The sequence below is a fragment of the Chanodichthys erythropterus genome, chromosome 21 (genome assembly GCF_024489055.1).
Source record: "Chanodichthys erythropterus isolate Z2021 chromosome 21, ASM2448905v1, whole genome shotgun sequence".
Taxonomy (NCBI): Eukaryota; Metazoa; Chordata; class Actinopteri; order Cypriniformes; family Xenocyprididae; genus Chanodichthys; species Chanodichthys erythropterus.
Window position 1 is genome coordinate 20,711,950 of NC_090241.1, and position 27,865 is coordinate 20,739,814.

General features: G+C 37.9%; 3 protein-coding genes across 9 annotated transcripts in view; 1 reads left to right on the forward strand and 2 right to left on the reverse strand.

Moving 5' to 3' along the window:
* dnajc6 (DnaJ (Hsp40) homolog, subfamily C, member 6) overlaps positions 1 to 3,266 on the reverse strand; it is a 40,575-nt gene extending 37,309 nt beyond the window's left edge. The window contains exon 1 of the mRNA XM_067373552.1: positions 3,226 to 3,266. The gene's annotated coding sequence lies outside the window, so the exon portion shown is untranslated. The remainder of the gene's footprint in view (positions 1 to 3,225) is intronic.
* A 1,132-nt stretch (positions 3,267 to 4,398) lies between these two features.
* ak4 (adenylate kinase 4) lies at positions 4,399 to 27,829 on the reverse strand. 6 transcript variants are annotated; one of them, XM_067374697.1, is made up of 8 exons: positions 27,687 to 27,829; positions 15,649 to 15,785; positions 15,507 to 15,565; positions 15,252 to 15,410; positions 14,098 to 14,217; positions 12,838 to 13,010; positions 5,925 to 6,043; positions 4,399 to 5,755 (listed from the first exon to the last, which is right to left on the reverse strand). In XM_067374697.1, the coding sequence occupies exons 4-8, from the start codon at positions 15,391 to 15,393 to the stop codon at positions 5,629 to 5,631; spliced, it is 681 nt and encodes a 226-aa protein (XP_067230798.1). In that variant the 5' UTR covers positions 15,394 to 15,410; positions 15,507 to 15,565; positions 15,649 to 15,785; positions 27,687 to 27,829; the 3' UTR covers positions 4,399 to 5,628. The 6 variants fall into 6 exon arrangements, with proteins under 6 accessions (XP_067230798.1, XP_067230800.1, XP_067230797.1 ...); XM_067374699.1 differs by lacking the exon at positions 27,687 to 27,829 and adding an exon at positions 20,829 to 20,845 and having other exon boundaries at positions 15,653 to 15,785; XM_067374696.1 differs by lacking the exon at positions 27,687 to 27,829 and adding an exon at positions 20,829 to 20,844.
* Positions 24,089 to 27,865, forward strand: part of jak1 (Janus kinase 1) — a 36,195-nt gene continuing 32,418 nt past the window's right edge. Inside the window, exon 1 of one of the 2 annotated variants that reach the window (XM_067374691.1) lies at positions 24,089 to 24,396. The gene's annotated coding sequence lies outside the window, so the exon portion shown is untranslated. The other variant, XM_067374690.1, reaches the window with a different exon arrangement.

Below are 27,865 nucleotides of genomic sequence, written 5' to 3' on the forward strand. Positions count from 1 at the left end.
CAGTGTATACAATGAAAATCAGCCGATGAGAAAGTGGTGAACAAGCATATGCACATTAAATTCCTGGAAGAAAACACCACCAACAACAGCAATCATTGTAACTTGTAACTGTCAAATTTAAATGATTAACTAGTAAAACAGTTTTGTTCAACTTAAAGGCTTATAGGGCCTGAAAGGCTTTATGTCTAGGAGTTAATGTTACACTCACAGGTTGTTTTTTAACACATCATGTGATCATTTTCAAGACCTGTAACTTGTAAATGTCTGATAATCAGTCACCGACAATATTACAAGAATCTTTATAAAAATCTCACTATATTTTATAACCAGATCTAGCAGTTCAATTCAAAACTTCTGTAAAAAGCAAGAGTAAGCTGGAGACAATACACAACAAACATATTTTTTTCCTATTTAAGATCTTTTCTCTTCTTATTTTAATATGTTTGAGAGACAGTCGTCATATTCACAAACTACAATGAATATGATGAAACTATTAACAAAGCTAACTTGCCTCACATTCTCTATGGCTGAATGAAGTGGACTTGGTTTCAAGGCTGGGTTTGGATTCATTTTTAACATAATAAAAGCTTGCATTGTAACGGTTTGCTTAAAAGAAGTTACTTGCGTTGCATTAACCCTTTTAGACACCTTATAGAGTTAAAGGATTAGTTCACTTTAAAATGAAAATTACCCCATGATTTACTCACCCTCAAGCCATTCTACATGTATATGACTTTCTTCTTTCAGGCAAATACAATCAAAGTTATATTAATAATCACCCTGATGCTGAAACCACCTGTTAAAAAGGCTCAAAAAAGTGCATCCATCCATCATAAACGTACTCCACATGGCTCCAGGGGGTAATAAAGGCAAAGTGATGCTTTTGTGCAAGAAAAATATCCATATTTAACATGTTATAAAGTAAAATAACTAGCTTCCGCCAGACCGCCGTCTATATTCAACTTACAAAAATAGCGTAACTGACATCGTATCACTTACAATTGTTTCACAATTTGAATACGGAAGGCGTAGGGTGTAGTGTAACAATTTTTACACTTTCATTTACCATTACACTTTCTTCGTAAGGTTAATACGGAAGGTGGTCTGGCAGAAGCTAGTTATTTTACTTTATAACATGTTAAATATGGATATTTTTCTTACATAAACGCATATCATATTATATTTCATATTAAACTATGTTATTCCCTTAACTAAGACGAGTTGATACATACCTCTCTCATCTCAATTCGTGCACTAAATCGCTCTGTCTTGCGGTGAAACTTTGTTAGCACTTAGCTTAGCCCAGTTCATTCCATAGGGGCCAAGCAGAGAAGCTACCAAACACCTCCACGTTTTCCCTATTTAAATACAGTTACTCTAGTAGTGTAACTCGACCTAGGACGGTGACACAAAAAAAAACGTTGCGCTTTTCGAAGCGTGTAAAATGGATAAATATATTGTATGGCGGAATACCATAGCAAGTGCTCGGGAGCACTTTGACTTGGCGCAGTAATATCTTCACTCGTGAAAAGTCCTCTCACCGGCCCCCGCTCCCTCTCCTGTAAAAGTCACGTTGGTTCTATTGACGGAAATGAGAGGGAGGAGCCTTGTGGAGTACATTTATGATGGATGGATGGATGGATGGATGGATGGATGCACTTTTTTGAGCTTCAAACAGGTAGTTTCCATGCACTGCCATTATAAAGCTTAACATCAGGGTGATTATTAATGGAACTCTAATTGTATTCGTCTGAAAGAAGAAAATCATATACACCTAGGATGGCCAGGTCTTTGCAGTTGGTAATATATAATAGGCTTATTATAGATAAATTCACATTAAATTCACAAAATAGACATTAGATAAATTCAGCTAAATGCTGTGACTTCATGAGAAACATTATAAGGCTCGACTGTGAGGACAACATTGAGGATTTTATGCAACATTGCCTCCATGGCAACAGGGAGCGCAACCTTCAATAGCTCCTTGCATGATGATGCAAGGGATTTCCCTTAACCTTTTATACCACCATAAAACTGACCTCGTGCTTATCATAGATGACACATTAAGAGCACTAAAACTAAAGCACATAACTTTTTCTTTGCCCTTGATCAAATTGAGATTTCTGTGATTTTTTCCCCCCATCAAACACATACAGCTCTAGAGAGAAAAATTGATCATTTGAGGACAAATAATTTTGTGCCATTTACTTCCATTTTCCAGAGGGAATGAAGAGCTTATCATTGCTTATCAGTGCATCAAACTTACAAAATATTGTGTGGATTAAAAACAAAGATAACACCAGGTAAATTAACAGACTTTTTTTTCTCAATTGTTATGAACATGTTTCCGATGATATACTGATATACTGTACAATATTGTATTATTATTTACATGTCATGACTAGTGATATATAATATATATATATATATATATATATATATATATATATATATATATATATAATATATAATATATATATATATATATATATATATATATATATATATATATATATATATATATATGAACATTAGCTGGCCTTCTTATAAAAGCAAAATATAAAACAATTAATAATAGATAAACAATCACAGCAGCTTAAGATGTTCAAGCTGTATTTGGACCATATCTTGTCAAACAGCTAAATGACCAGCTAGCACCTGCTAATATGACAATCTTAGACCAGCTAAAAACCATCTACCAGAAAACATTTTAAGATTGGATTTTTCTGCATGCTCGTCGTGCATCTTTTGTCGAAATCTCGGTTTATCAGAAGAAATAATAATAGCAAGCAATGGTAAGCAATGAGGATTACTAAACCATCACCACCTCCTATGCATCAGTCTAGAAACGCGTCCGATCAGCTGATCTGCTTTGCTTGTCGTGACTCATGTAGCTTACTCTTTCTTAAATCAGGCCTGGCGGCAAATAAAAATGCCCAGCCGCGATATTATACTGCAACGATGTTAACACGACGAAGAGCACATCAAAACAAAACAAAACACCTATGGCACTATATATAATGCAATACTTGTTTATCAATGCAAATAAGGATAAAAATCCATCCTCTCGGTCCATTATGACATCACCACAGCCACAACGGTTTATACATAGGCTATTAATAACATTTCACTACGTAAGATCGAAGTGTCTCATTCAGTGCTGTATGACTACCGCTACTAATAATAAATACATTCAGTTGTATCTAAACAGCATTTTCTTCCTACCTTTCGATGCACTGTCTCTCATTCTCCGATGCCCCAGCTGCTGTCAGAAACGCTGACCTTTCATTTGTCATTCGCTAGCTGTCAAAGGTCAGATTGGCGCATGTCCCAGCGAATCGTGCTGCGTTTCGAAGAAGCTCTCGAGCAGATACTGTTGTTGCAGCAACGATGAGCTACTTCAGCATCATCGAATCAAAGCCCACAAGGTAAATTCACAAGGACCTCAATTTGATCTAGATTAGTAGATTGGATTGGATATATTGTTTTTATGGATATGTTATTTTTATTTTTTAAAATGTTCAATAACTGTACAAAATATGCACGAAACCGTTCATATTTAGGAAATCACGGAATGGATTCTTGAAATGGAGTCAAATCTATCACTGATTTATTTTTCTTCCTTTTTTGTTTTGTTTTATTTTAGTAATATTAAGCCGTCAGACTTATCTATTTTTATGCGAGGTGAGATTATGATAATTTTAGATGCGCGTCATACTGAGACTCCGTTCAGCAATGACATCTTTTTTGGTACGTTTCGGGACTTCCTTCATGCCGCGCACAGAGTACAGCAGCAGATGGTACGTGTTACTATGGCTGAGGCTGAAATCATGAATATTTATTAGATTATGGTGACGTTGCTCCGTAAACGTCCTCTGGCAGCGTCCTGTCATTTAACCTAATTAATATTCATTAGCCTGCCCTTCGCCGTAGTATAATTCGGACGTAAACGTCAACGCGCAGCCCCCAGAATGAGGACAACCCTCCCAATAGCTGGTCAGACGTGACGTCGCTTTTACGTAGGACGTTTTTACATCCATAACGCTAATAATAATCCTTATACAATATATTATACATAAAGAAGCTTCCTCCAAAAAAGTCCTTGTCATAAAGAAGTACAGTGGGTGAAATAAATGAATGTTCATAATCTTTCACACCCTCTTCAATGAACTGTCCAAAACTGACATCAGGAAGGCACTATCTCTAGGGTGAACTAACAAATAAAAATACTTTTAGGACATTCTTTGTTCCACTGTCAATTAGTTTATTGAATATTATGTGAATTATGTTTTATGTGTTGTGAATGTTTTATGTGTATTGTGGGTGGCCAAAGGACAATTTCCATAAGAATGAATAATAAAGATACAATACAAAAGAATACACTTCAAATTTCTGAGAAAATAAGTTTATTTTCTTTGGGGGAAAAAAAAGGAAAGCTCAGGCATATAAATTCTTATACATGGTATTGCACAACAAGAGGGCGTAGAATTATTATGAGTGTTTTCTCCAACATTTATTGGCTGGTATATAGGACTGAAACAGAAAACGAGAGAGAGAGAGAAGGGGAAGCAAGAAAGAATAAAAGAAAAGCAAACAGAGAAAAATAAAGATAGTTTGATAAGTATCACAAGGTAATGTGTGCCTAACATTCTGAGATCCTTTATCTTCTCTCTGTTTTGATGACAAATTTGAATCTAATTGTAATTTAATCTGTGGTTTCTGGTAAATCTGTGCTTTAATCTTCTGGATAAAAAGATATCACTGTTGTTATGGCTGAACACAGTCACAGTTATTAATTTACAAATAGTTACAATATATAATCATGTAACCTCACTAGATTCTTTCTAATCAAAGTTCTCTCAGATATGGCTCTTAAAAATGCAATGCCGAACAGTATTCACCAAAAAAGAGGCAGTGTTTAACAAACATTTGATATGAAATAGGGATATTTCATCACATCATACTTATATACAGCCATTTGCTATAGTGTTACCAATACATTGGTTTGATTTTTTAACACAGTTAAACATTCTATCAACATATTTTAAACAATAAGGCCTGGTGTCCACAATAGCATTTTCAACAGTTTAAGAAATTGTACTTTTCCAAGGCATATGGGCATATTTGGATTATAGAGCTTGTAAAACACATAAACATAATTATAGCATTCCTTATGGTGTGTAGTAGAATGATAACACTACAATGAAATATGTGAGAAATGCAAACACGACAGTCAATATAAAGTAAAGCCTCCTCCAAATGATTGAATCTGGCTAGAATCTCATTGGAATGCTTGAACAGTTTCTCATTCATTTAGACAAAGTCACATGTGTCAAAGTCACCCTTCACTTATTATTCATATGTGATTTAATTACACCTAATTAAATCTGTGCACTCTGAATCAAATCTAGGAACCACAACACTTTATAAAATTGGAGAGCAAGTTCTAGAAATTTGTGGAATCTTTTCAACAATTGAAATAATCAAAGATAGCACTATGAATAATATTACTGTACTACAAACGGACAAGCTGCAATCATAACATGGAATCTTTGGAAATCGATGTGGTCAATCAGTAATTCCTCTGAAATGAGGCCACGTTGGATGTAAGATTGTCAGAGGATTTCCTCAGTGAGTTGAAGCACACCGTGCATCTGACTGGATGGTGGGGATCTTTGTGCTGAGAAGTGTGCTGATATTCGGCCAGATCTGATCAGTCTCTGTGTCTGAGTATGTGTACAGGATGCCTTTAGCCCTTCAAAGGTACACAGAATTACATTGCTGTTAGTAAAATAAGGTACAAGGTACGCAAGTCATTTGTTCATTTGATTCAGAAGTACTGTATAATCATAAGCACACTGGGTCAGTTTTGGATTTCATTCCAAAATGAAATGGTAATTCCTATAAATGTGTTATGAGCTTACTTATAGAAATCTATGACAGGTTTGGCAACATCTTTGTAGTGTCTCAGTCTGGCCACCAGGGCTTCTGGTCTGTCATCCTCCTGTTGAATCAATGGCTCTCCTGTGATGTCATCTATCCCCTGAAAACACAACAGAAATTAGCAAGGCTAACAATTACCGAACATTTTTTTATGCAAGTATATTAAAGACAGGTGTGACCAAAGATTGTGTAACATAAAAATGTTTTATCTTCATTTTTGTCACATTTATTTTACTCAAAAAAGTATACAAAAGAGTAAAATAAAGATTTTTTTTGTTTATGTTTTAAACATTTTAGAATCAAAAAAGGCTTCAGACAGAGCCAAAGGGAAAAATAAATAAAATAAAACAAAATAATATAAAAAATGATAATAACAACAATAGTGAAATGTAAAAAACATACATACATCCCTATTTATACACATGCATATATGTGACCCTGGACTACAAAACCAGCCATAAGTCGCACGGGTATATACACTGTAGGGGTCAAAATTATCGATTTTTCTTTTATGCCAAAAATTATTAGAATATTAAGTAAAGATCATGTTCCATGAAGATATTTTGTAAATGTCCTGCCATAAATATATCAAAATTTTATTTTTGTAAGTAATATGCATTGCTAAGGACTTCATTTGGACAACTTTTAAAGGCAATTTTCTCAATATTTAGATTTTTTGTCTTTAGATTGTCTTATCCTAACGGTTTTGTGGTCCTGGGTCACATATAGTCCTGGAGAGTTTTAAAATGTGCAAGAAAGGACTGCCAAATTTTAATAAAAAATATTGTAGTCCACTGAAAATCTAATAATATCTAATATCTAATTTCATAAAATATAAGAACAAAAAAATTTGTAAAATGAGTGGGCAGCAAAAGACTGATGGCCAACACCACAAAAAGTCCAACAAAAGGCGATGCTGGAGTTTCTACGGAGGTAATAGCTGAAAAAGAATCAAATAACAACCCTTAAAATGAGGAGAGAGCTGAGCCGGTCAAAAGAAATATGAGTTAGTGTGGCTGGTTGCAAGTGACACCTGTCACATTTTGGATCAATGGTTGGAGCAAGTCCGCATTTAGACCAGTGGGCTCTAAGAACCACCTTACATTGTATAAGAGCATGACGTGCATAAATGGACGAGCAGTTAATTATTTATTACTCACCCTCGTATCGTTCCACATCCATAAGATTTCCGTTCATCTTCGGAACACAAATTAAGTGTAAAGTTTGAGAGGTTTCTGTCCCTCCATACAGATCGCAACTACCACTCTAAGGTCCAGAAAGATAGGAATGACATCATTAAAGTATTCCAGTGACTTCAGTGTTACAGATCCCTTGTTTCCCTGGACTCCATTTCCCAGAATCCTCCTGTTCTCCACACCTGCACTCACTTCCCTCGTCAGTTCCTCATCATCACTCATCACCTGCACCTGGACTCTATTGTTAGCACTCCCTTTATATTGCACTCACTCCCTTCACTCCTGGTCCGTCTTGAATGTTGTATAACGTGTATGTTTGGTTCTCCTTGCCTTCTATGTATTAAATACTACGTGCAATTGTGGAAATCCGTATCTGCCTCTTCTCTACACCAGCATACCATAACAGAAAGACGGACCAAAGAAGTTGGATTTTCACAAAAAAAAAAAAAAAAAAAAATGGAGACTTTCCCCAGCTCCCTGGATCCAGCTCCTCCAACACCTCTCACCCTGACAGCCAGCGATCGCCTTATCGGGCTCCTGCAGGTAGGTCGTTCGCTGGAGAGGTATGTGGAGGAGTTCGTTGAGATCGCTTATTTGTCTGACTGGCCTGAAGCAGTTTTGATCTCCCTGTTTTTGGATGGATTGGATGATGACACTATCCGTTTTGATGAACCTGTTTTTTGTTTCTCCTTAAGTGAAACTATCAATTTAATTTTGTGGTTAAATGGCTCCAAATTCTTTGTAGATGAGGTTCAGGATGAGTGTTGTCGTCCAGTCCATCCAGAAACACGGTTGGCCGGGCCAGTCAGTCAACCTCCGTCTTCCTCCGCATACCCCTCCAGCAAACTCCCTGCCTGCCCCATGCTGGACCCACATGCCTCAATTGGGTCCAGAAAGCAGCGGAGGAGGAAGCAGCCCGCTCCAGTGTCTCCAGAGCCCGCTCCAGTGTCTCCAGAGCCCGCTCCAGTATCTCCAGAGCCCGCTCCAGTATCTCCAGAGCCCGCTCCAGTATCTCCAGAGCCCGCTCCAGTATCTCCAGAGCCCGCTCCAGTATCTCCAGAGCCAGCTCCAGTATCTCCAGAGCCAGCTCCAGTCCCCACAGAGCCAGCTCCAGTGCCTGTGGGGATTTTAATTGTATTTGAGGGGATGAACGAGCCCGCTCCAGCCCTTTCCGAGCCTGCAGCTCCAACCCTGTGCGAGCCACCAAGTGAGGTGGCCTGGCTTATAGACTTTTGGACAGAGCCAAGTTCTCCAGTCTCCGCCGAGCCAAGTTCTCCAGTCTCCGCCGAGCCAAGTTCTCCAGTCTCCGCCGAGCCAAGTTCTCCAGTCTCCGCCGAGCCAAGTTCTCCAGTCTCCGCCGAGCCAAGGTCTCCAGTCTCCGCCGCCGAGCAAAGGTCTCCAGTCTCCGCCGCCGAGCAAAGTTCTCCAGTCTCCGCCGCCGAGCAAAGTTCTCCAGTCTCCGCCGCCGAGCAAAGTTCTCCAGTCTCCGCCGCCGAGCAAAGTTCTCCAGTCTCCGCCGCCGAGCAAAGTTCTCCAGTCTCCGCCGCCGAGCAAAGTTCTCCAGTCTCCGCCGCCGAGCAAAGTTCTCCAGTCTCCGCCGCCGAGCAAAGTTCTCCAGTCTCCGCCGCCGAGCAAAGTTCTCCAGTCTCCGCCGCCGAGCAAAGTTCTCCAGTCTCCGCCGCCGAGCAAAGTTCTCCAGTCTCCGACGCCGCCGAGCAAAGTTCTCCAGTCTCCGACGCCGCCGAGCAAAGTTCTCCAGTCTCCGACGCCGCCGAGCAAAGTTCTCCAGTCCCCGCCGCCGAGCAAAGTTCTCCAGTCTCCGCCGCCGAGCAAAGTTCTCCAGTCCCCGCCGCCGAGCAAAGTTCTCCAGTCTCCGACGCCGCCGAGCAAAGTTCTCCAGTCCCCGCCGCCGAGCAAAGTTCTCCAGTCTCCGCCGCCGAGCAAAGTTCTCCAGACCCCGCCGCCGAGCAAAGTTCTCCAGTCTCCGACGCCGCCGAGCAAAGTTCTCCAGTCTCCGCCGCCGAGCAAAGTTCTCCAGTCTCCGCCGCCGAGCAAAGTTCTCCAGTCTCCGCCGCCGAGCAAAGTTCTCCAGTCTCCGCCGCCGAGCAAAGTTCTCCAGTCTCCGCCGCCGAGCAAAGTTCTCCAGTCCCCGCCGCCGAGCAAAGTTCTCCAGTCTCCGACGCCGCCGAGCAAAGTTCTCCAGTCTCCGCCGCCGAGCAAAGTTCTCCAGTCCCCGCCGCCGAGCAAAGTTCTCCAGTCTCCGCCGCCGAGCAAAGTTCTCCAGTCCCCGCCGCCGAGCAAAGTTCTCCAGTCTCCGACGCCGCCGAGCAAAGTTCTCCAGTCCCCGCCGCCGAGCAAAGTTCTCCAGTCTCCGACGCCGCCGAGCAAAGTTCTCCAGTCCCCGCCGCCGAGCAAAGTTCTCCAGTCTCCGCCGCCGAGCAAAGTTCTCCAGTCCCCGCCGCCGAGCAAAGTTCTCCAGTCTCCGACGCCGCCGAGCAAAGTTCTCCAGTCTCCGACGCCTACGAGCCCTCAGCTCCAGCCGCCGCCTACGAGCCCTCAGCTCCAGCCGCCGCCTACGAGCCCTCAGCTCCAGCCGCCGCCTACGAGCCCTCAGCTCCAGCCGCCGCCTACGAGCCCTCAGCTCCAGCCGCCGCCGCCGAGCCAGCCGCTCCAGCCGCCGCCGCCGAGCCAGCCGCTCCAGCCGCCGCCGCCGAGCCAGCCGCTCCAGCCGCCGCCGCCGAACCAGCCGCTCCAACCGCCGCCGCCGCCGAACCTACTGCTCCTATGAACTGTGTTGTTGAACCCTCCAGCCCAAAGACTGTTTTCCCTCCCTGCCTCCCTCTCCCGCCTCCCATGTCTGTCTTCACTGAACCTTCACCTCAAGCCCCCTCGCCCAGATCTCCACCTCGGACCTCTGGGCGATTACCTACACCCTGGCTCCAACCTCCCTCTGCTCCACCGTTGCCCATCAGTCCTCCAGCCTCACAAGTCTCCATCCTGCCCCCGTTCACACCTTGGTCCCTCGTCAGCCTGCCTTCCCCTCTGGACTGCACTCCTCCGTCTCCGCTCCGTCCCTCCGTCCCTCGCTTCCAGTTGGCTTCCTCACTCCCCCTAGTGTTCACTTTGTTGTCTGTCGTCTGTGTTCAACTGCGGCCTTCTGGAGCCCCGGCTGCGCTTCGGTCGGCGGAGCCTTCGGTTCCGCCATCACCCGCCAGTCCTTCAGCGACGCCTGGGCTCAACGCCTCGAAGGCTTCGGCTCCTGACCCGCCATGGCTGCCCGCTGCACCTGACCCGCCATGGCTGCCCGCTGCACCTGACCCGCCATGTATGCCCGCTGCATGTCTGCCCGCTGCACCTGACCCGCCATGGCTGCCCGCTGCACCTGACCCGCCATGGCTGCCTTCGGCTCCTGACCCGCCATGGCTGCCTTCAACCCCTGACCCGCCATGGCTGCCCACGGCTCCTGACCCGCCATGGCTGCCCACGGCTCCTGACCCGCCATGGCTGCCCACGGCTCCTGACCCGCCATGGCTGCCCACGGCTCCTGACCCGCCACGGTTTTTGGACCTGCCCTGGAGACCTCCACTCCAGTTTACTCCATCCCCTGCTCCGGTTTGAGGTCTCCAGGGCGCCCGCCCCCCTCCCGGTTGTTACATCTACGGCGCGAGGACGCGCCTACCGGGAGGGGGAGGTACTGTTACAGATCCCTTGTTTCCCTGGACTCCATTTCCCAGAATCCTCCTGTTCTCCACACCTGCACTCACTTCCCTCGTCAGTTCCTCATCATCACTCATCACCTGCACCTGGACTCTATTGTTAGCACTCCCTTTATATTGCACTCACTCCCTTCACTCCTGGTCCGTCTTGAATGTTGTATAACGTGTATGTTTGGTTCTCCTTGCCTTCTATGTATTAAATACTACGTGCAATTGTGGAAATCCGTATCTGCCTCTTCTCTACACCAGCATACCATAACATTCAGTAGCTTAATTTCAATTTTATGAAGCAAGTGTTTTGTTTGCACAAAAAAAAAAACAACATAATTTACCACTTTACTTAAGAAATATTGATCTGCAACGTGCGTTCACAAGAACTTCACAAGTCACAACGCATGCGTGTTGTGTTCAAGCGAGATCTGCCATTGTTGTGTGAACACGCTTTGGATAATATTATTTTGTAAATAAAGTGATAAATTCTGTTTTTTTTTTTTTTTGCACAAAGCACTCAGATCGCTTCATAAAACTGAGTTTAAGCCATTGGTGTCACATGGAGAACTTTAAACCCTTTACACCAGGGGTGTACCAAGTCCTACTCCTAGAGGGACAGAGTTTAGATCCAACCCTGCTGCAAAACACCTGGTTGTAATTTTGAAGTACTTTCAAAGACCTTTTATTAGCTGGTTTAGGGGTCTTTAATGATGGACCTAAACTCTGCTAGAAGGTGGATGAGCAGTGTTTTGAAATCGCCCATCACTAGATATTGTGGAATAAAGTCACTATTTTGATATTTTTAGCCATTGGATTTGATTAAACATATCTTAATTTGTGATCCGAAGATGAACAAAGGTGAGGAACGACACAAGGGTGTGTAATAAATGACATAATCTTCATTTTTGGGTGAACTAAAATGACTTTAACTTTCTACTACACAGAAGGATATGGTGTTTTCCATTGAAAGAAAATTAGGTTTCAGCTTCAGTGTGAACACAACTCCCATTTGTGAAATAGGACACATCTTGTGTCTCAATCAACTCCCTAGTTCAGTAGTAAATTAAGTACACAGCCACAGTTAAAAAATGGTAACATCTAAATTAACTAATTTTATTAAATTCAAAATATTATTAATATCAGTAAATAAACCTAAACACATAAATTCATACCAATAAAACTGTTTGTATGGGCTAAATCAGGTAGAAAGTGCACAAAAATGCTTGCTCCCTAAAAATTTCTGTTTTGCTTAAAGTTGCCCTAGAACCAGTTTTTACAATATTTAATATAAGTCTAAGGTGTCCCCTGAATGTGTCTGTGAAGTTTCAGCTCAAACTACCCCATAGATTTTTTACTTTAACCACATTTAACAGTACATTAGCAACATGCTAACGAAACATTTAGAAAGACAATTCACAAATATCACTAAAAATATCATGTAATCATGGATCATGTCAGTTATTATTGCTCCATCTATCATTTTTCGCTATTGTCCTTGCTTGCTTACCTAGTCTGTTGATTCAGCTGTGCACAGATCCAGACGTTAATACTGCCTGCCCTTGTGTAATGCCTTGAACATGGGCTGGCATATGCAAATATTTGGGTCATACATATTAATGATCCCAACTGTTACGTAACAGTCGGTGTTATGTTGAGATTCGCCTGTTCTTCTGAGGTCTTTTAAACAAATGACATTTACACAAGAACGAGGAAACAATGGAGTTTGAGACTCACTTGAACTCTTGTTATTTAACTATGCCAAGGTAAATTCGATTTTTGATTCTAGGACACCCTTAAAAATGCAGTGCATATTTTGTGACACAATACTATATTTACTCAATTTAACAGGAGGATAATGTGCTATACATTGATGTTGTTGCTCAACCTGCTTTTGGAGCAAAGGAGGAGTCAGACTGAGTAGTAGGAGTTTAAATAATAAGACTTCTGAATTAAGGTTTCAGTGCAGAAACAATAAAAACTAGTATTTTCACCTGGACGCGGGGAGGATTGAAGCACATATTATACACTCTCCCACTGGATGGATGTATCCAGCGATGCCGCAGTCTTTCCTTCAGTGTTTCCAGAGGGATGTTGAGGTTGATGGCTACATCCAGATCACATGCACTGTTTAGGGCTTCAGCCTGAGCTAGTGTTCGAGGGAAACCTGAAAGTAAGTTCACAAAAATGACTTCTAACACTTAATACAGGCCAAAAAGTTAATGCGCACACCTGAATTATTCACGTATGAGTGATTGCATTTTCTTCATTTCATTATAACATTTTATGATGTCATTTGAAGGTTATGAATAAATGCTATTTTGAAATGTCACACTTTTGTTGCAATGTGTAGTTTCGTAACTATGTATAAATGTCAAGTGTTCAATACTACATCCTTAGTGGGCCCCCCGCTGGCAATGCTATATTGATAAAAACAATCATACAAACAAAACATGTGTTTTTTTTATTATAGCACTGCCAGTGGGGCACCTGCTTTCATTACTTATGACTGAGTGTAGATACTTTTTTGTTGGTATATTTTAATTTTAGTCTTTAGTTGGGATTAGCCTTTGTGCTTTAATCTGTACAGTCCTGCAATACAGGAACACTAGTTTAATCCATGTAACAAGATATTTTGTAGGTCACACTGCACACCTTTTCAATCAATGTCTAATATCCTAACATCCTGATTACATCTTGATTATCTGACCTCACAAATCACTAATCAATTAAAATGAAAATAGGGAATATGAGGCAACATATTTCCAATACTCTTAGGTTACTTCCTAAATTTAGTAACACTGCAGATTGTTTTTAGTTTCTGTTCAATGAAGAAATGAAAGTTTTGCTTCCTCTAAAGAGATTTTGCTTAGTCCTAAATAAATAAATAAAAATAATAACATAGCAAAAGGATTAAAGATTAAAGTTGCCATGAAATGGAAGTTGCGATAGTCTTTTCTTCCCTATTGTGATGTGTATATATACAAGTGAAACGGCTTCTCCAACAAGAAAAAATGTAAGGGTGGAACTTTATTTTGTCCATCAGAGACGAGATGTCATTGCAAGAGGGAGAGGAAGTTATTTTTATTTAATTATTATTATTATTATTATTATTACGAGGGAAGATGGATTTAAAAAAATAATGATGTGAAAGTATAAATCATTTATAATTAATGCTGCAATATTCCATGAAAAAAATAAGAACTGTCCATTTTGATTTTATGGTGACTTTTTAATGGGATTTACCACCATACCATCCAACAACCAGCTGCATTTGGTCATCTCCTCCAATCTAGGCAGCAGAAGACGTGTCATGACATGGTCTGGCACCAGCAATCCTTTTTTTATATATGTCTTAGCTAGAACACCAGCTTCTGCAAAAAAAAAAAAAAAAAGTGGAATGAATGGAAAACATATTTTTCCATAATAATCATCAAACCTATATGGCTTAATATATTTGTTTAAATAATGTTCCTCCAAGAATGAAAGCAGCTGAAATTTCTAAAAGACATACTTAACAACATTCTGCTTACGTTCAAACTTAAAGTGTACACATAACCTTTAACTAGGACGAATCAATTATTAATCATATGATTTTAACCACAAGCTAGATTGTTAATCATATAATAGATCGAGCAGTCACATGAGCGTCTGATGCCCACTGATGTCATATAGAATTTAGAATATGAAAACAAAGTATGATAAAAAATCCTAATGTCAAGACACAAATTTCAACTTTTTACAGTTAAAAGCTATGCCACACAGCCACAACTGAAATGTTACAGTATATTTTTCTGGTAGCTAAATCAACTCTCAGCCTTCAAAGACTAATGCACAAAAGTGTATTTACTAAAATGGGGGGAAAAATGTGTTAAAGCAAAAAGTTATATTCTTTTTAACCAAGCCTTTATGTTGCAAAAAAGATGAGTCATAACTTTACTAAGCATAAAAAGTCCATTCTAGCTCATTTATAATGAGGAACCTGAATGTGTATATAGTGTGATGATTAGTATGAAAATTCCTTTGTCTTTATCTACTTGTATGAATGCCAGCTGAAGTCTTAATACGGGAGTTTTGCATGGCAACAGCGAAATAAAACAGAAATGTTGAGTGGCATCTTGCCAGCATGGCAACTTTTAAACGCATTTACCTCACATGAACTCTAAACATCATGACCAGGGTGTACTAACCACATATTCCACACTGGCAAAATTTTGAAGTTAAAGAATCTTAAAAAACACAATCTGAATAGCCTATATAAACCGCAAAAGTTGGTTACACCCATTCATATGAAAAATACATCCCTTCTCACTGTGCATCTAGCATTTGTTGATATCGACAGGTCTTTAGAGATAAGAAGCTTCCAGGAAAGCAACCGAAAGTTTGTAAATTTTTGCAAAGCACGCACCCGTTTTGGCAGAGATGTTTTCTCGAACAAAGTCTCCACTGGATAAATGTTTGAGGCCGAAACTGTGCGCGATCCTCTCCGAGATGGTCCCTTTCCCCGAGCCTGGGGGACCCATGATAACAGCCCGGAATAACTTGGACATATCCTCACCGAACTGCCCTGTTTACAATAAAAACGAGTCCAGCATTACTACTGAAACCATGCAAATCACGCACTTATTTGACACAGTTTGCAATGTAGTGCGCGTTTGCATACAATTCAGAGATTACAGTTGCGTTAAAGCAGATCTTCAGTGCAGAATGAGGGGTGGGGACCTGTAACATCGAATAAAACCACAAAATCACACAACAAGGAGCGACTTAAAAAGTTCTAGGTCAAAAACAACAAACAAACTTACCCACCCAACAGAGTACTGTACTATTAAACTGTTATTTCCACGGAGAAAACAGAGCCCGTTGTCACTTCATTAAAATCGTGTAGCCCTTCGTTGACGCACCGCCTACTGCTCTTTATGTAGACGTGAGCGTCTCCTCTCTGCAAATGAATGGAGGAGAAATATAAACGCCCTATTTTAAAACGCCTCTAGTATAGAGTCGCACTGAAAAATATACACAAGCTGCACCGTATGGTCGTTTAAGTATTTAGTTAAAACGGTTGCACTTGACCGCAATACATAAAAAAATCTCTTAAATACAATGTGCGGGTCATACAGGGAATTATAAACAAAACGTTCTTGTGATATTTGTATGATATGAAAATCTACAAGTGATAATGAATGACAGCTTAAGTCCACGTACTGTTGCTATGGTTACCCGGGGCAAACGCGATTTCCGTTTGCAAGCGTTTGTTTACTTACCACTAGTTGAAAACTGGTTTGTTGAAAATAACTGACGTTTAGCTTCCTCATATGGTTATTTGGAGAGATTTAAGTTAGAGGGGCACGTGATATCTTGAAAGAGGATCTTTACAGAAGAAAAAAAAAAATCTTACACGTATGCACTATTCTATGCCATTTATTTTAGTATAAATAGTGTGTCCACACTGAAAATTACAAAAAGAAAAACTGCATTTCAAATGCCGGTTTAAGCATTTATTTAACTAATAAAGCGAAGGAACATTGGACATTTCATGCACCAAACATCACAGCTTTCCTTAAAGGGATAGTTCACCCCAAAATGAAAATGTTATCATTTACTCACCCTCATGTTGTTCCAAACCTGTATGAGTTTCTTTCTTCTGTTGAACACAAAAGGATATATTTTAAAGAATGTTGGTAACCAAACCATTTTCCCCTATTATGGTAGTCAATGGGTGTCGTCAACTGTCTGGTTACCAACATTCTTTAAAATATCTTCTTTTGTGATCAACAGAAAAAAAGAAACTCATACAGGTTTGGAACCACTTGAGGGTGAGTAAAATTGGGTGACAAAATTTTCATTTTTTGGTGAACTATACCTTTAAGTGGGGGGAGGGGGAGGAGCTATAAAAAGGGGGCTTATAAAATCCATACATGACTAGAAAGTAGAGTACATATTGCATAGTATAAGTGCATAATGTAGCCTATGTCATTTGGGACACAACTGTTATTCTCTCCACATGCAACTGACTGTGGATAACATATGTGTATAACTGGTGCGATATTGCCCCCTGTCTGATTTAGGACAGACACACTTGTTACACTAGAGATTTATTTACATGAGATTTATTCATATTTCATTGTATTTCCTAAAGCCATCAGGACCATAATGAAAATGAAGAGAACACTTTGCTTTTCGATGTTTGCATTTCAAATAATGTTCTACGGTTTCTTTAATGTATTTTCTGAAACATGAAATGTTGAAAAGTGTATGAAGGATTTATATTTTGTATCTTTATGCACGCTACTAAACAAATTATTTAATCTAAATTTCCTCTTCCAATAAACACTTGCAATCAAACTTTGCACAAACTTTAGTTATTAAGATATAACAAAATGGGTAACACTTTACAATAGGTTTCATTAGTTAACATTAGTTACCTACAAGTTAACTTGAACTTTTTGAGATTAAGTAAGTAATGACAATATTTAAATTTTTGGGTGAACTATACCTTTAAGTAGGGGAGGGGGAGGAGCTATAAAAAGGGGGCTTATAAAATCCATACACTTGAAAGTAGAGTACATAGTGCATAGTATAAGCGCATAATGTAGCCTACAGTGTTCCCAACTTAGCAATTTTGCTGCTAGATTAAGCAACTTTTCAGACTACACTAGCAACTTTTTTTCCAAAAAGCACCTAGCAACAAATTTAGCAATTTTTAACATTTATTTGGCAAATTTTAGCAACTTTTGGAAAGTGACTCTAATCAAAACAGCACACGTACAAGCTAGCTAAATAGACTGAGCGGTTGATTCATAATTCCTTAAAGGTGCTAAAGAGGATGTTTTGTTTTATATATTTTTGCAATATTACTTGAAACTCTTTACTAACTGATAAAAGACTATTTATTAGGTGCACTAAAAGGAATAATATTAATATACATCATCTGTGCATGAGGTAGGGCCTTAAAAACATCAGCCAATCGTTTACGCGATCATCGCGTAAAAGATTGGCCCTCTGGCTTGTCAATCACTGCCATGACATTCTTTGTGAGAGACGTAACTTTCCACACTCCACAGGCGCCACATGCAATGTTTTTGTCAGGAGACAGGAGTAACAACTGCAGATTATGAGTTACCTGCGGTGAGTCCGACATAATGAATCCACTAACACGACACAGCAGATGCAGGTGGTAAACACTCGTGTTCCAATACTCGTGCACAAGTTTTGGGAGGCGTTCCTTTGAACTGAGCTGTGAAGGAAGGGGGTTGTTCTTACACATGCGTTAATTTCAAAAACTCAGTAACAGTCTTTGGTTTCTCAGTAGACGAAAAGATCCTCTTTAGCACCTTTAAGATAGTTGGAAATAGCTGTAAAAACCGGAAGAAAAAAAACAACGAGTGGGGGTGGGGCTACACAAAAAGGCACGATCATTTAGGTAGCATATTAACTACCACAGGGCTTTAATTGTTCAGTTCATGTGTAGTTTCACTGGTTAAAAGGAAAATAGCCTACATAAAAAAATAATTGTTCCACAATAAAGTGTTTAACTGTTCAATATCACTGTTGTATTTAAAAATAAAAATAAATCTGGTCATGAAAAAATGTTGTTTGTATTCATTTTAAAAATGCTGTGTGTGTGTGTATTTATTTTACAAACAAATCTAAATTAGCATTTCAAATATCTATGTAGTTTTGCGTTGCGATTACGCAATGACGTCATGGCGCAATTACGTCACAATGTCATTTAGCAACTTTTAGCAACAAAACGATCTGCCTTTAGCAACTTCCCCTGAAAATTAGTTGGCAACACTGGTAGCCTATGTCATTTGGGACACAACTGTTGTTCTCTCCACATGCAACTGACTGTGGTCAACATATGTGTATAACTGGTGTGATATTGCCCCCTGTCTGATTTAGGACAGACACACTTGTTACACTAGACGTGAGCGTCTCCTCTCTGCAAATAAATGGAGGAGAAACATAAACGCCCTGTTTTAAAACGCCTCTAGTATAGCGTCGCACTGAAAAATATACTAAGTTGCACCGTATAGGAGTATGGTCGTTGTTGCCCCCTGTCTGATTTAGGACAGACACACTTTGTTTACTGTGATGTTGGTGCAAACATTCCTCAGATGCCACAGCACTGCTTACTTTAAAGTTTTCAAAATTATGTCACACACGTCTACCACATATCCAGCTAGAGAGAAAGGGCCAGAACCCATAGGGCCTCATCAAATTTATAAATGGGGCCACGCATATGAAACAAAGTGAAATAAATTGGGGAAAACACACACACACACACACACACACACACACACACACACACACACACACACACACACAAAAGGCTTTATGTATAATATGTAAACGGACATATTTAATATTTCAGTGTCTTATTTTAATTAATTTTAAACAATTTGTATTCAAAACAAAGTTCTAACTTAATCGTGTAAAAATGAATCATAGTTAATTATTTTTATCTAGTTTCTGTCAATAAAAAAAGTTTAAAAACAAGCCGCTTTGTCATCATTACATCATAAAAGCCACAGGTACATGGAGTCAAAAAGATCGAAAACCACTGAAATAGAGTCCGCCATATAAGCTAATCAACATGTCAAACATTTATTTCCGAGGTGCCTTACGGTGGCGTCAGAACATAAGGGATATAAAACGCAGTTCACTTCGGCTATGCACTGTCAAAATCAGACGACTTTTCAAACCTTCTATAGGACAACAGCCATTCTGCACTAAAGAAAGTGCTGAACTTTGAGCGTCAGGACCCGGAAGCGTGTTATTTTATTGTCACATGGCTTGAAGATTTCAATAACAACAAAAAATGGCGACAATCACGTTGTTCGCTGTAAGGCGCTTGCTGCGTCATTAAAAATATTCACGTAAACACGGGAGTTAAGCGTTGAAAATGCAAGTAAGTACTTTTGCTATGGGTAGAATAATGCATCTGTCTAACTGTGATGGTTATATTACATTAATGTTTTTACCTTAGAAGTACGTGGTGTTTGTTTTTGCTATGAGAGGGGTGTGTGCGCGCGCTGTTGGGCGTTAGCGCGCATCAATACACTACAATAAGAAGACTCACGAGATATAAGACTATAAAACGAATCGAAATTGCAAGTAGAACAGCTGCTTTACACGCAGAATATTTACGATACTTGTTGTGATATTATATGACATATGATCATGTAATGCCTTTTCGTGTAATAACTTATGTATAATTTATTGTAGACTCTACTGACTTCATGACGTTCTAACGGGCTTTTTTCTCAAACACATTGTATTCATTTGTAGTTTATAAATTATATTGCTCGAATGTTCCTCACATAAATTACTTTTATTTAAAACTGTAGTTTCATCAAACATAAACATTTTTCCATGAGAAGTCGCAACACACTATAACAGCAAGAATATTCCCGTTTTAACCCATTTAAATGTTTTTTTTCTTCCTATTTCCCTCGAAACAGCCGCTATAGGAATGTTAGGCAGATGTTTTGTCATTATTTGGCAGGCGTTTCCACTGTCCTGAGATGGCAAACACGACGCGCTGATGGAGTTGTTTACAAGAAGAGATTCGCACGGAGGGCGGGGAAGCTGTGGGCGGAGTCTGTGGGAGGAACCACTTGCTTGCCAAATACGAGAGCAAAGCATAGAAGGTGGAGTCAGTGTTACCATAACAAGTCTGGCGTCACAGGGGCGGTGTTTATGAATAATTAAAGCTCAAAACGAAGGTATTGAATCTCTTGGGAGCTGTCATTTAATGCAGTGTATCCAGTGAAAATGTGGCATGATATTACATTTTTGCTAGCTACACAGTATAAGTTAGGCTATGTTAAATAATAAAATGCTCAATCTACTCATTTCTATAATTATATACATTTTTAGGTTTAATTAGCCTATGTTATAATATATTTGTTATATTTTGAATAGAGTAAACCTGTGGAATTCACACTTTATCTGTGATATTTAAAGTCAAAGTTGTTACCCCTGAATGAACGTGGAAGAGAAGACGCGTGAAGCACTACCGCCCTGGATCTGCTTGATGTGACAGGCTGCCCTGGTTCAGTTATCACAGTGCTGATGCTGTCCATCTTAAAGGTACAGTACTGTGATAACTGAAGGATGGCTGCCATCTTGACATCTAGCCTCATAAAAAGTTTTTTCTAACAGGTGAGCAAGAGGTAAAAGACAAGAAAATGAACAAAACAATACAATTTAATAAAGAGATAAGCACTTCTGTTTTAATAAAACTGTAAAAATGGATTGACTTTTATGCATGAAATTATGCACATTATGGTAGCTTTTGTCATCAGTATAATGTTAAATCATATTCTCCTGCTATCTAGCAAAAACCTGTTGACATTCATTTTAATATTATAGATGTTTTGAGAAATAAGACAAAAATCTTTTATTAATCTTATATATGTAATATTTTATTCTTATTTCATTGTATTTCCTATAGACATCAGGACCATAGTGAAAATGAAGAGAACACTTTGCTTTTCAATGTTTGCATTTCAAATAATGTTCTACAGTTTCTTTAATGTATCCTCTGAAACATGAAATGTTGAAAAGTTTATGAAGTATTTATATTTTGTATTTTTATGCACACTACTAAACAAATTATTTAATCTAAATAATTTGCACTTGCAATCAAACTTTGCACATACTTTAGTTATATATTAAGATATAAGAAAATGGGTAACACTTTACAATAAGGTTTCATTAGTTAACATTAGTTAACTACTAGTTAACATGAACTAAGAATTGACAATAATTCTACAGCATTATTCATCTTAGTTCATGTTTATTTTAACATTTACTTATACATTATTAAAATCAAAAGTTGTATTTGTTAACATTAGTTCATGCAGTGTAAACCAACATGAACAAAAATGAACAGCTGGACTTTTATTAACTACATTAACAAAGATGAATAAATACTTTAACAAATGTATTGCTCATTGTTAGTTCATGTTACTTAAAACATTAGCTTAAGTTAACAAATGAGACCTTATTGTAAAGTATTACCACAAAATGTATTTAAGTTGCAAAATTTGTTGGATATACATCCTTATGTCTTATGCAAATCTGTGTAAATATTGTCAGAAATGTGAATTCCCATCCTTGTACATATATTTACACTTGTTTTAGGGCAAACTGTAGTACATAAAGAGATGTTTGCTTACATGAAACAGTTTGAAAATCAAATATAATAGAGGTCAAATAGAAGTTTAATAAATCTGCTTTCTCTCTTTTCATTAAATTGTTGTCTGAGATAGAAAGCTTTTGTAACATTATAAATGTCTTTACTGTCACTTTTGTATCAATTTAATGCATCCTTGCTGAAAAAAAATAATGTTACAAAAGCTTTCTATTTGAAATAAATACTGTTCTTTTGAATTTTCTATTCATCAAAGAATCCTTAAAATTTTACACAACTGTTTTCAACATTGACAATAATCAGAAATGTTTCTTGAGCAGCAAATCAGCATATTAGAATGATTTTTGAAGGATCAATTGACACTGAAGACGAGCTAAATTCTACTTTACCATCACATGAATAAATTACATTTTAAAATATATTAAAATAGAAAACAGTTATTTTAAATTGTATAATATTTCACAGTATTACAGTTTTTAATGTATTTTGTATCAAATAAATGTAGCCTTCTTGAGCATAAGAGATTTATTTTAAAAAGAAATTACAGATCCCAAACTTTTGAACAGAAGTGTATATATATATATATATATATATATATATATATATATAGTATAAATTATTTATATACATTTATTTACATATAATACATTTATAAGAAGTTAGTGAAAACTTTATTATGTTCATAGCATTTGTGTGCACACCATAAAGATTTTAAAAAAATATATAGTATGAGTGTATTCTGCCCTTTTGCCTTATAATCATTTCAACATGCTGTTAGTAATTTAGCCCCAGCAGACACTTTTCCTATGTTACACACCCTTCTTAACACTCTTCTAAATTGAGTCATCTGCTCATTTTAGAATGATAATGTAAAAGTGAGTAATCGGTTTCTGTAACAAAGTGAGAAATAAAAATACACTAATACAACTATATGTTAAAAAAGATAATTTCTGGGTTGTTTTCAATTTGATGTTTACATATTATCTGATGTTTACATATTATCTATTATCTACATATTTGTTTGTTCCTGACCTCTGTTGAGTTTTTCTTCAGATCTATGAGAAATGCAATGCATTATAGATTTTGTTTGAGTGCTTATGGCAGTGTTGCACGTAGACTCATCACCTACCAATTATAGCGTATGACTCATCCAACGACAGGAGTTTCCAACTGGACCTTCCCCCCTCTCAGTGTTTAAGCTGTATTATTATCAACACATCTCAACACATATTATCTGAGATAGTTGTCTAATGCAAACAATTCACTGTTTTCTGTCAACATATATGTAAATGTTGAAACAATTAAAAGATTTAGGCTATTAGTGCATATGTACTTGTCACTTTACTATTAAAACATTTAAAGCTCAGATATACATATTTTGAAACTGTCTACCCGAACGGTCCTCTGTTGAACTTATTGATCTGCCACACTCTCCCAGTGTGCTCTGCAGCCCTCTTGTGAAACTGCAGCCCACAGTTTCTGGCAACTCATCTGATGGTGAGGACGGGAAGTCCCTCCCTTCCATGGCAGGCTTAAACCTTCTTGGTCTTAAAGACCTTCAGTGTAATCAGAGAGGGCTTAGTGTGTTGCTGATCTCTATTTTAAAAACAGAGACTGAATAAAGCGGAAGCAGTGGAACATGCTTGATGAAATATCAGTACACATAGCTGTATATCTACAAAAGTAATACAAGAAGATGAAGATTGTTATACTGGTTACATATGTAAAATTACATGTAACCATTAAATGTAGCCCAGTGGTATTTCTACAGTCTAAACTAGGGTGTTTATGTAAAAATAGGCTATATTTATTATTTATGAATCTGTGAAACATCTTTAAGTGTTGTGCAGTAATATGTTATATAGATACAATATATAACGGCAGCAATGCCTAACCATTACTTGTAATTGAGAAGCATAATTAGCAATATGAATCAATTATGATGAGCCTATAAAATGTCAATGTACATTATTAAATCCAAATATTTTAATGCTACTGCACTGTTTAACTAAACTGAAGTTTTATGATTAGCCTATAGCTACAACTGTAATAATTTGTAATTTTTTGAATCATTTGTTTGAAAACTATCGGCTATGTATTATTATCTGATGTTTTGTTTAAATGTTTGGTGTAAATTATTTTTACATCACCTCAGTACACACAGGATTAACATTCTAACTGTAAGTTTAATCGCATGTATCATAGTAAATAGTCTTAACTATATACGGAGGCTGTAGCCATAACAGAAATCCACTAGTTTAATCTCCGCCTAGATTTTAACGTCATTGGTGCAGCTTTTGATTGACAGCAGGAGGAGCCAATAAGCAACGTGTGACAGAGCTCGTCTTTACCCTATTTTCGGGAATGTGGTCGACGCTTGACAGGAAAGGTTAGTTGATCATGAAGACTTAACCACGGCTTGTTCTACTGTAAAGTGAAGTTTGTTTTGAAAATTTATCTCGTGGGATAAACCTTATATTATCGGAGAACATTTTGGAGTTAAATAACGAGTGGTTTACATCAACAAAATATCAAGAGGAAGTGTTCAAACGTCTGTAATGATCGAAATTAAACGGAAGTAGCTTTGCCTGACGAGGTAAGGACGAGGGCCGTAACTCTTCACATCCTGATTGTGTGTCTGATCTCTGGGGGATTGTTTATGTCTTTTCTTTTCATGTGCGATGTTAGTAAACATCAAGTTGTGATATTCTCTTATTAGTTTGTGTATGGTAACGTTACTGCTAAATATGTCGATAAGAGTGTTGAAGGAGGAACTCATTTGAGTCTATAGAACAAATTCTGCAGTTATTGGACTTAAACTGTAGATAATAATGCCGTCAACTTTAATCTCTTTGTGTCCGATAATGTAGAGACTGCTGGATGACGAACGGCTGTAAAATAATAATGGAGAGTCACTTTTTTTTTTTTTTTTAAAGCACACTAGGTCCTAGTCAGGCCTTCGCAATTTGGAAGTTGTAGGAAAAATCCTTAGTTTTGTTTTCTGTGTTATTGTTGCTAACTTGTTAAGCATTGACATTTTTTTTGATGTTTTTCTCATGCTCTGAATCTACAGTGGTTAAATGGTTAAACTTGTTGCTCCCGTGACTGCAGTTTTGTCGATATAAATCTGAACATTTGTACACAGTTATCACAAGCTGTCTGTTTGCTGAACAGCAGCGTGTGGGGTTGAAGTATATTTGATGTGCTTTGGAGGGATCGACCGAGGCTGATTATTTTTCATATAAAAATGTCCCATAACTGATATGCAATAGATTTTCTTAAAAACAATAATAAATAACTAACCCATATATTAGTATTATGAACACATAATGCACGTTATCAATATTTTATTAATAATATTAGTTTCATTATATTTATGCAAAGTTATTTTCATATTTGTTTTTGGGCTTTGTCTTGGAAAACATGATAATATTAATAACATTTATGGTTTTTACATGGTAAAAATATTGTTCTTCAAACTGATTATTGGTCTATCTCTACACTTAAATTCATATACTCTATCAAGACTGATTGGCCATTAGCACATATTACACAAATTACAAATCACATTCTGTTTACTGAAGGATGGCTACTCTTAAAAATCAAATTTTCTAAAGAAATTCATCAGATAACACAAAACTGTTGAATTGTGGTTGTCTTGACTTGGCATTTCTAGGAGAAACTTAAAATTTCCCTTTGATTCTAAAAAATACATCAACTAACCATTTCTAAGTAATAGAGGGACCACAACAATATGCTATACTACTACAGTACTGTTTGATTATGTCATCTGTACAAATTCATGCTGGTAATCTGATACAGTATGGACAAAAGTGACTCTGTGGGAGATATTCAGTTCCTATAGATGTTTTAGTGGGGAATCCCTTTTAAATAACAGTACTAACCCCTCTCTCACACAAAGAAAAATAAGTTGCAGTATGTTTATTTTCATTCTTGTTTCTTTGATTCAGTTAATTTTTCTAATCTGCCAAAAATGGAAACATTTAATTCCCATAGAGCCTGTTTTGGCGAGGAACCACATTTAAATTGCTGTACTAGCCACTTAAAAATATGAATTACAGTTAGGGCTGTGTGATATGGACATAAAACACTACCACAATTTTTTTAATCAATATTGCAGTTTCGATTTTAATCACGATTTTGAAAGAGTATTTCCTGAATTGCATATTTGATGGACACTTTACTATTCCGTAAGCCCCCCGAGAGAGGAATTGGTTGGTCACGTGACAGTAACGACATGAAAGATGTATTACATCCGAATTTCATTCATACTACCTATATTCAATCTATATAGAGTGCCTTTTTAATGGTCTTCAAATTAAGTAAATTCAAATGTAGTACCTACTCGGGCAGTATGTGATTTCGGACGTAGCACATCTCTCATGTATCCAAAATATTCCCAAACCATGGATGTTTATTTATTTATTTTTTTCTTTTTTGGTCAAGGCCTTATCCTGCCCTGAATTCACCATCCTTGTTTCTGTGCTTTCTTCCATGTCGTAATGGTAAACCTGCTCTGATCTGTTCTCATGCTAGATTTAGGCCACTGCATTCAGATTGCACACTGAGGGGGCTGGCGGAAAAATCGTGCTTTCTGCAGTTTAGAAATCGCGCATTCTCTTTTATTATGATTTCGATTAATCGCCCTACCCTAATTACAGTTTCATAATTTCTTTCCCATAGCTTAAGATTTTATGTCAGTTTCATACAAATAAATAGATAAAAATTGATGTCAAATGTAAGACGTTCATTTTAAGTAGAGTATTGACCATTCTGGTCTATTTGAAGCTCTCATCCTGATGTTGGTTAAATAATCTTGAGAAGAGTCTTTTTAGGGTATATCTGGTCTCTATACAGAACTGCCAAAAGGAAAACAAACAGATTGTCTGGTGGGTTTAGTCATAAACTGAGGGGAGTTAGAAATAGTGAGATCTTTGTGGCCATCACTGAACATTGCAAGTGGAGTTTCCCTTTAGAATAGAACATGTTGTTCTGCATGGTGTTCTGACAATTCATGTGGAGTTATAAAGCCTTAATGACAAGAAAAACTCCTAAATGTTTTAAATTGCCAGTTTTTGGCAACAAAGGTAGTCCAATCATAAGCCTCCGTACATGTCAAAACATAACAGAAAGAGATATTGCTAATTTAGCAAGCGCCAGGATGAAATGCTAATGAGGTTTTATTTAAAAATACAACACTGGAAAATTGAAAACCGTTGTATGAAAAGAAATCCTATATATTATCAAGTAATATAGGCCTTGATGTATTATAAGTTAATAATCAAATAATGTTATTGTTGTTTACTGGTAAGAACATTATCAGAAATTTAAATGTCTACAAATTGTAGATGTGTTTTCTTTAATCTTACCCATTTATTGGATGACATATTCGGGAACTGTTTATAACTCTGTTGTAGAGAAATGCTTATGTTTCTGCTCAATTGACAAGGTTAATTATAGAGAAAAATAGCCATAAAGCAATGTAAATTTGATTACAATAATTGATAAGGATATTACAGTATCCGGTAGTATAACATAATTAAAGGCTAAAATATATTTAATCCATATGATATAGACACAATAACCTTTGTATTTAAATACTTTTGAGATAGAAGAATCTCCATGACAAAGGAAGCTGTCCATGAAAACTAAACTTACCTTTATTTTAAGTTCATTTGAAAAAGTTTTCATTGTGGTATTAAGAGCCTGCAAACAGGATAAAACAGTTACAGCAGGTTCCCGCACCTACATGCGTTTGATGTACTCGAGCGGTCTACCAGAAGAATAGTCACAGGGTCTAAAGCGTGAAGGAACAGTGTTAACCATGACTTTATCAG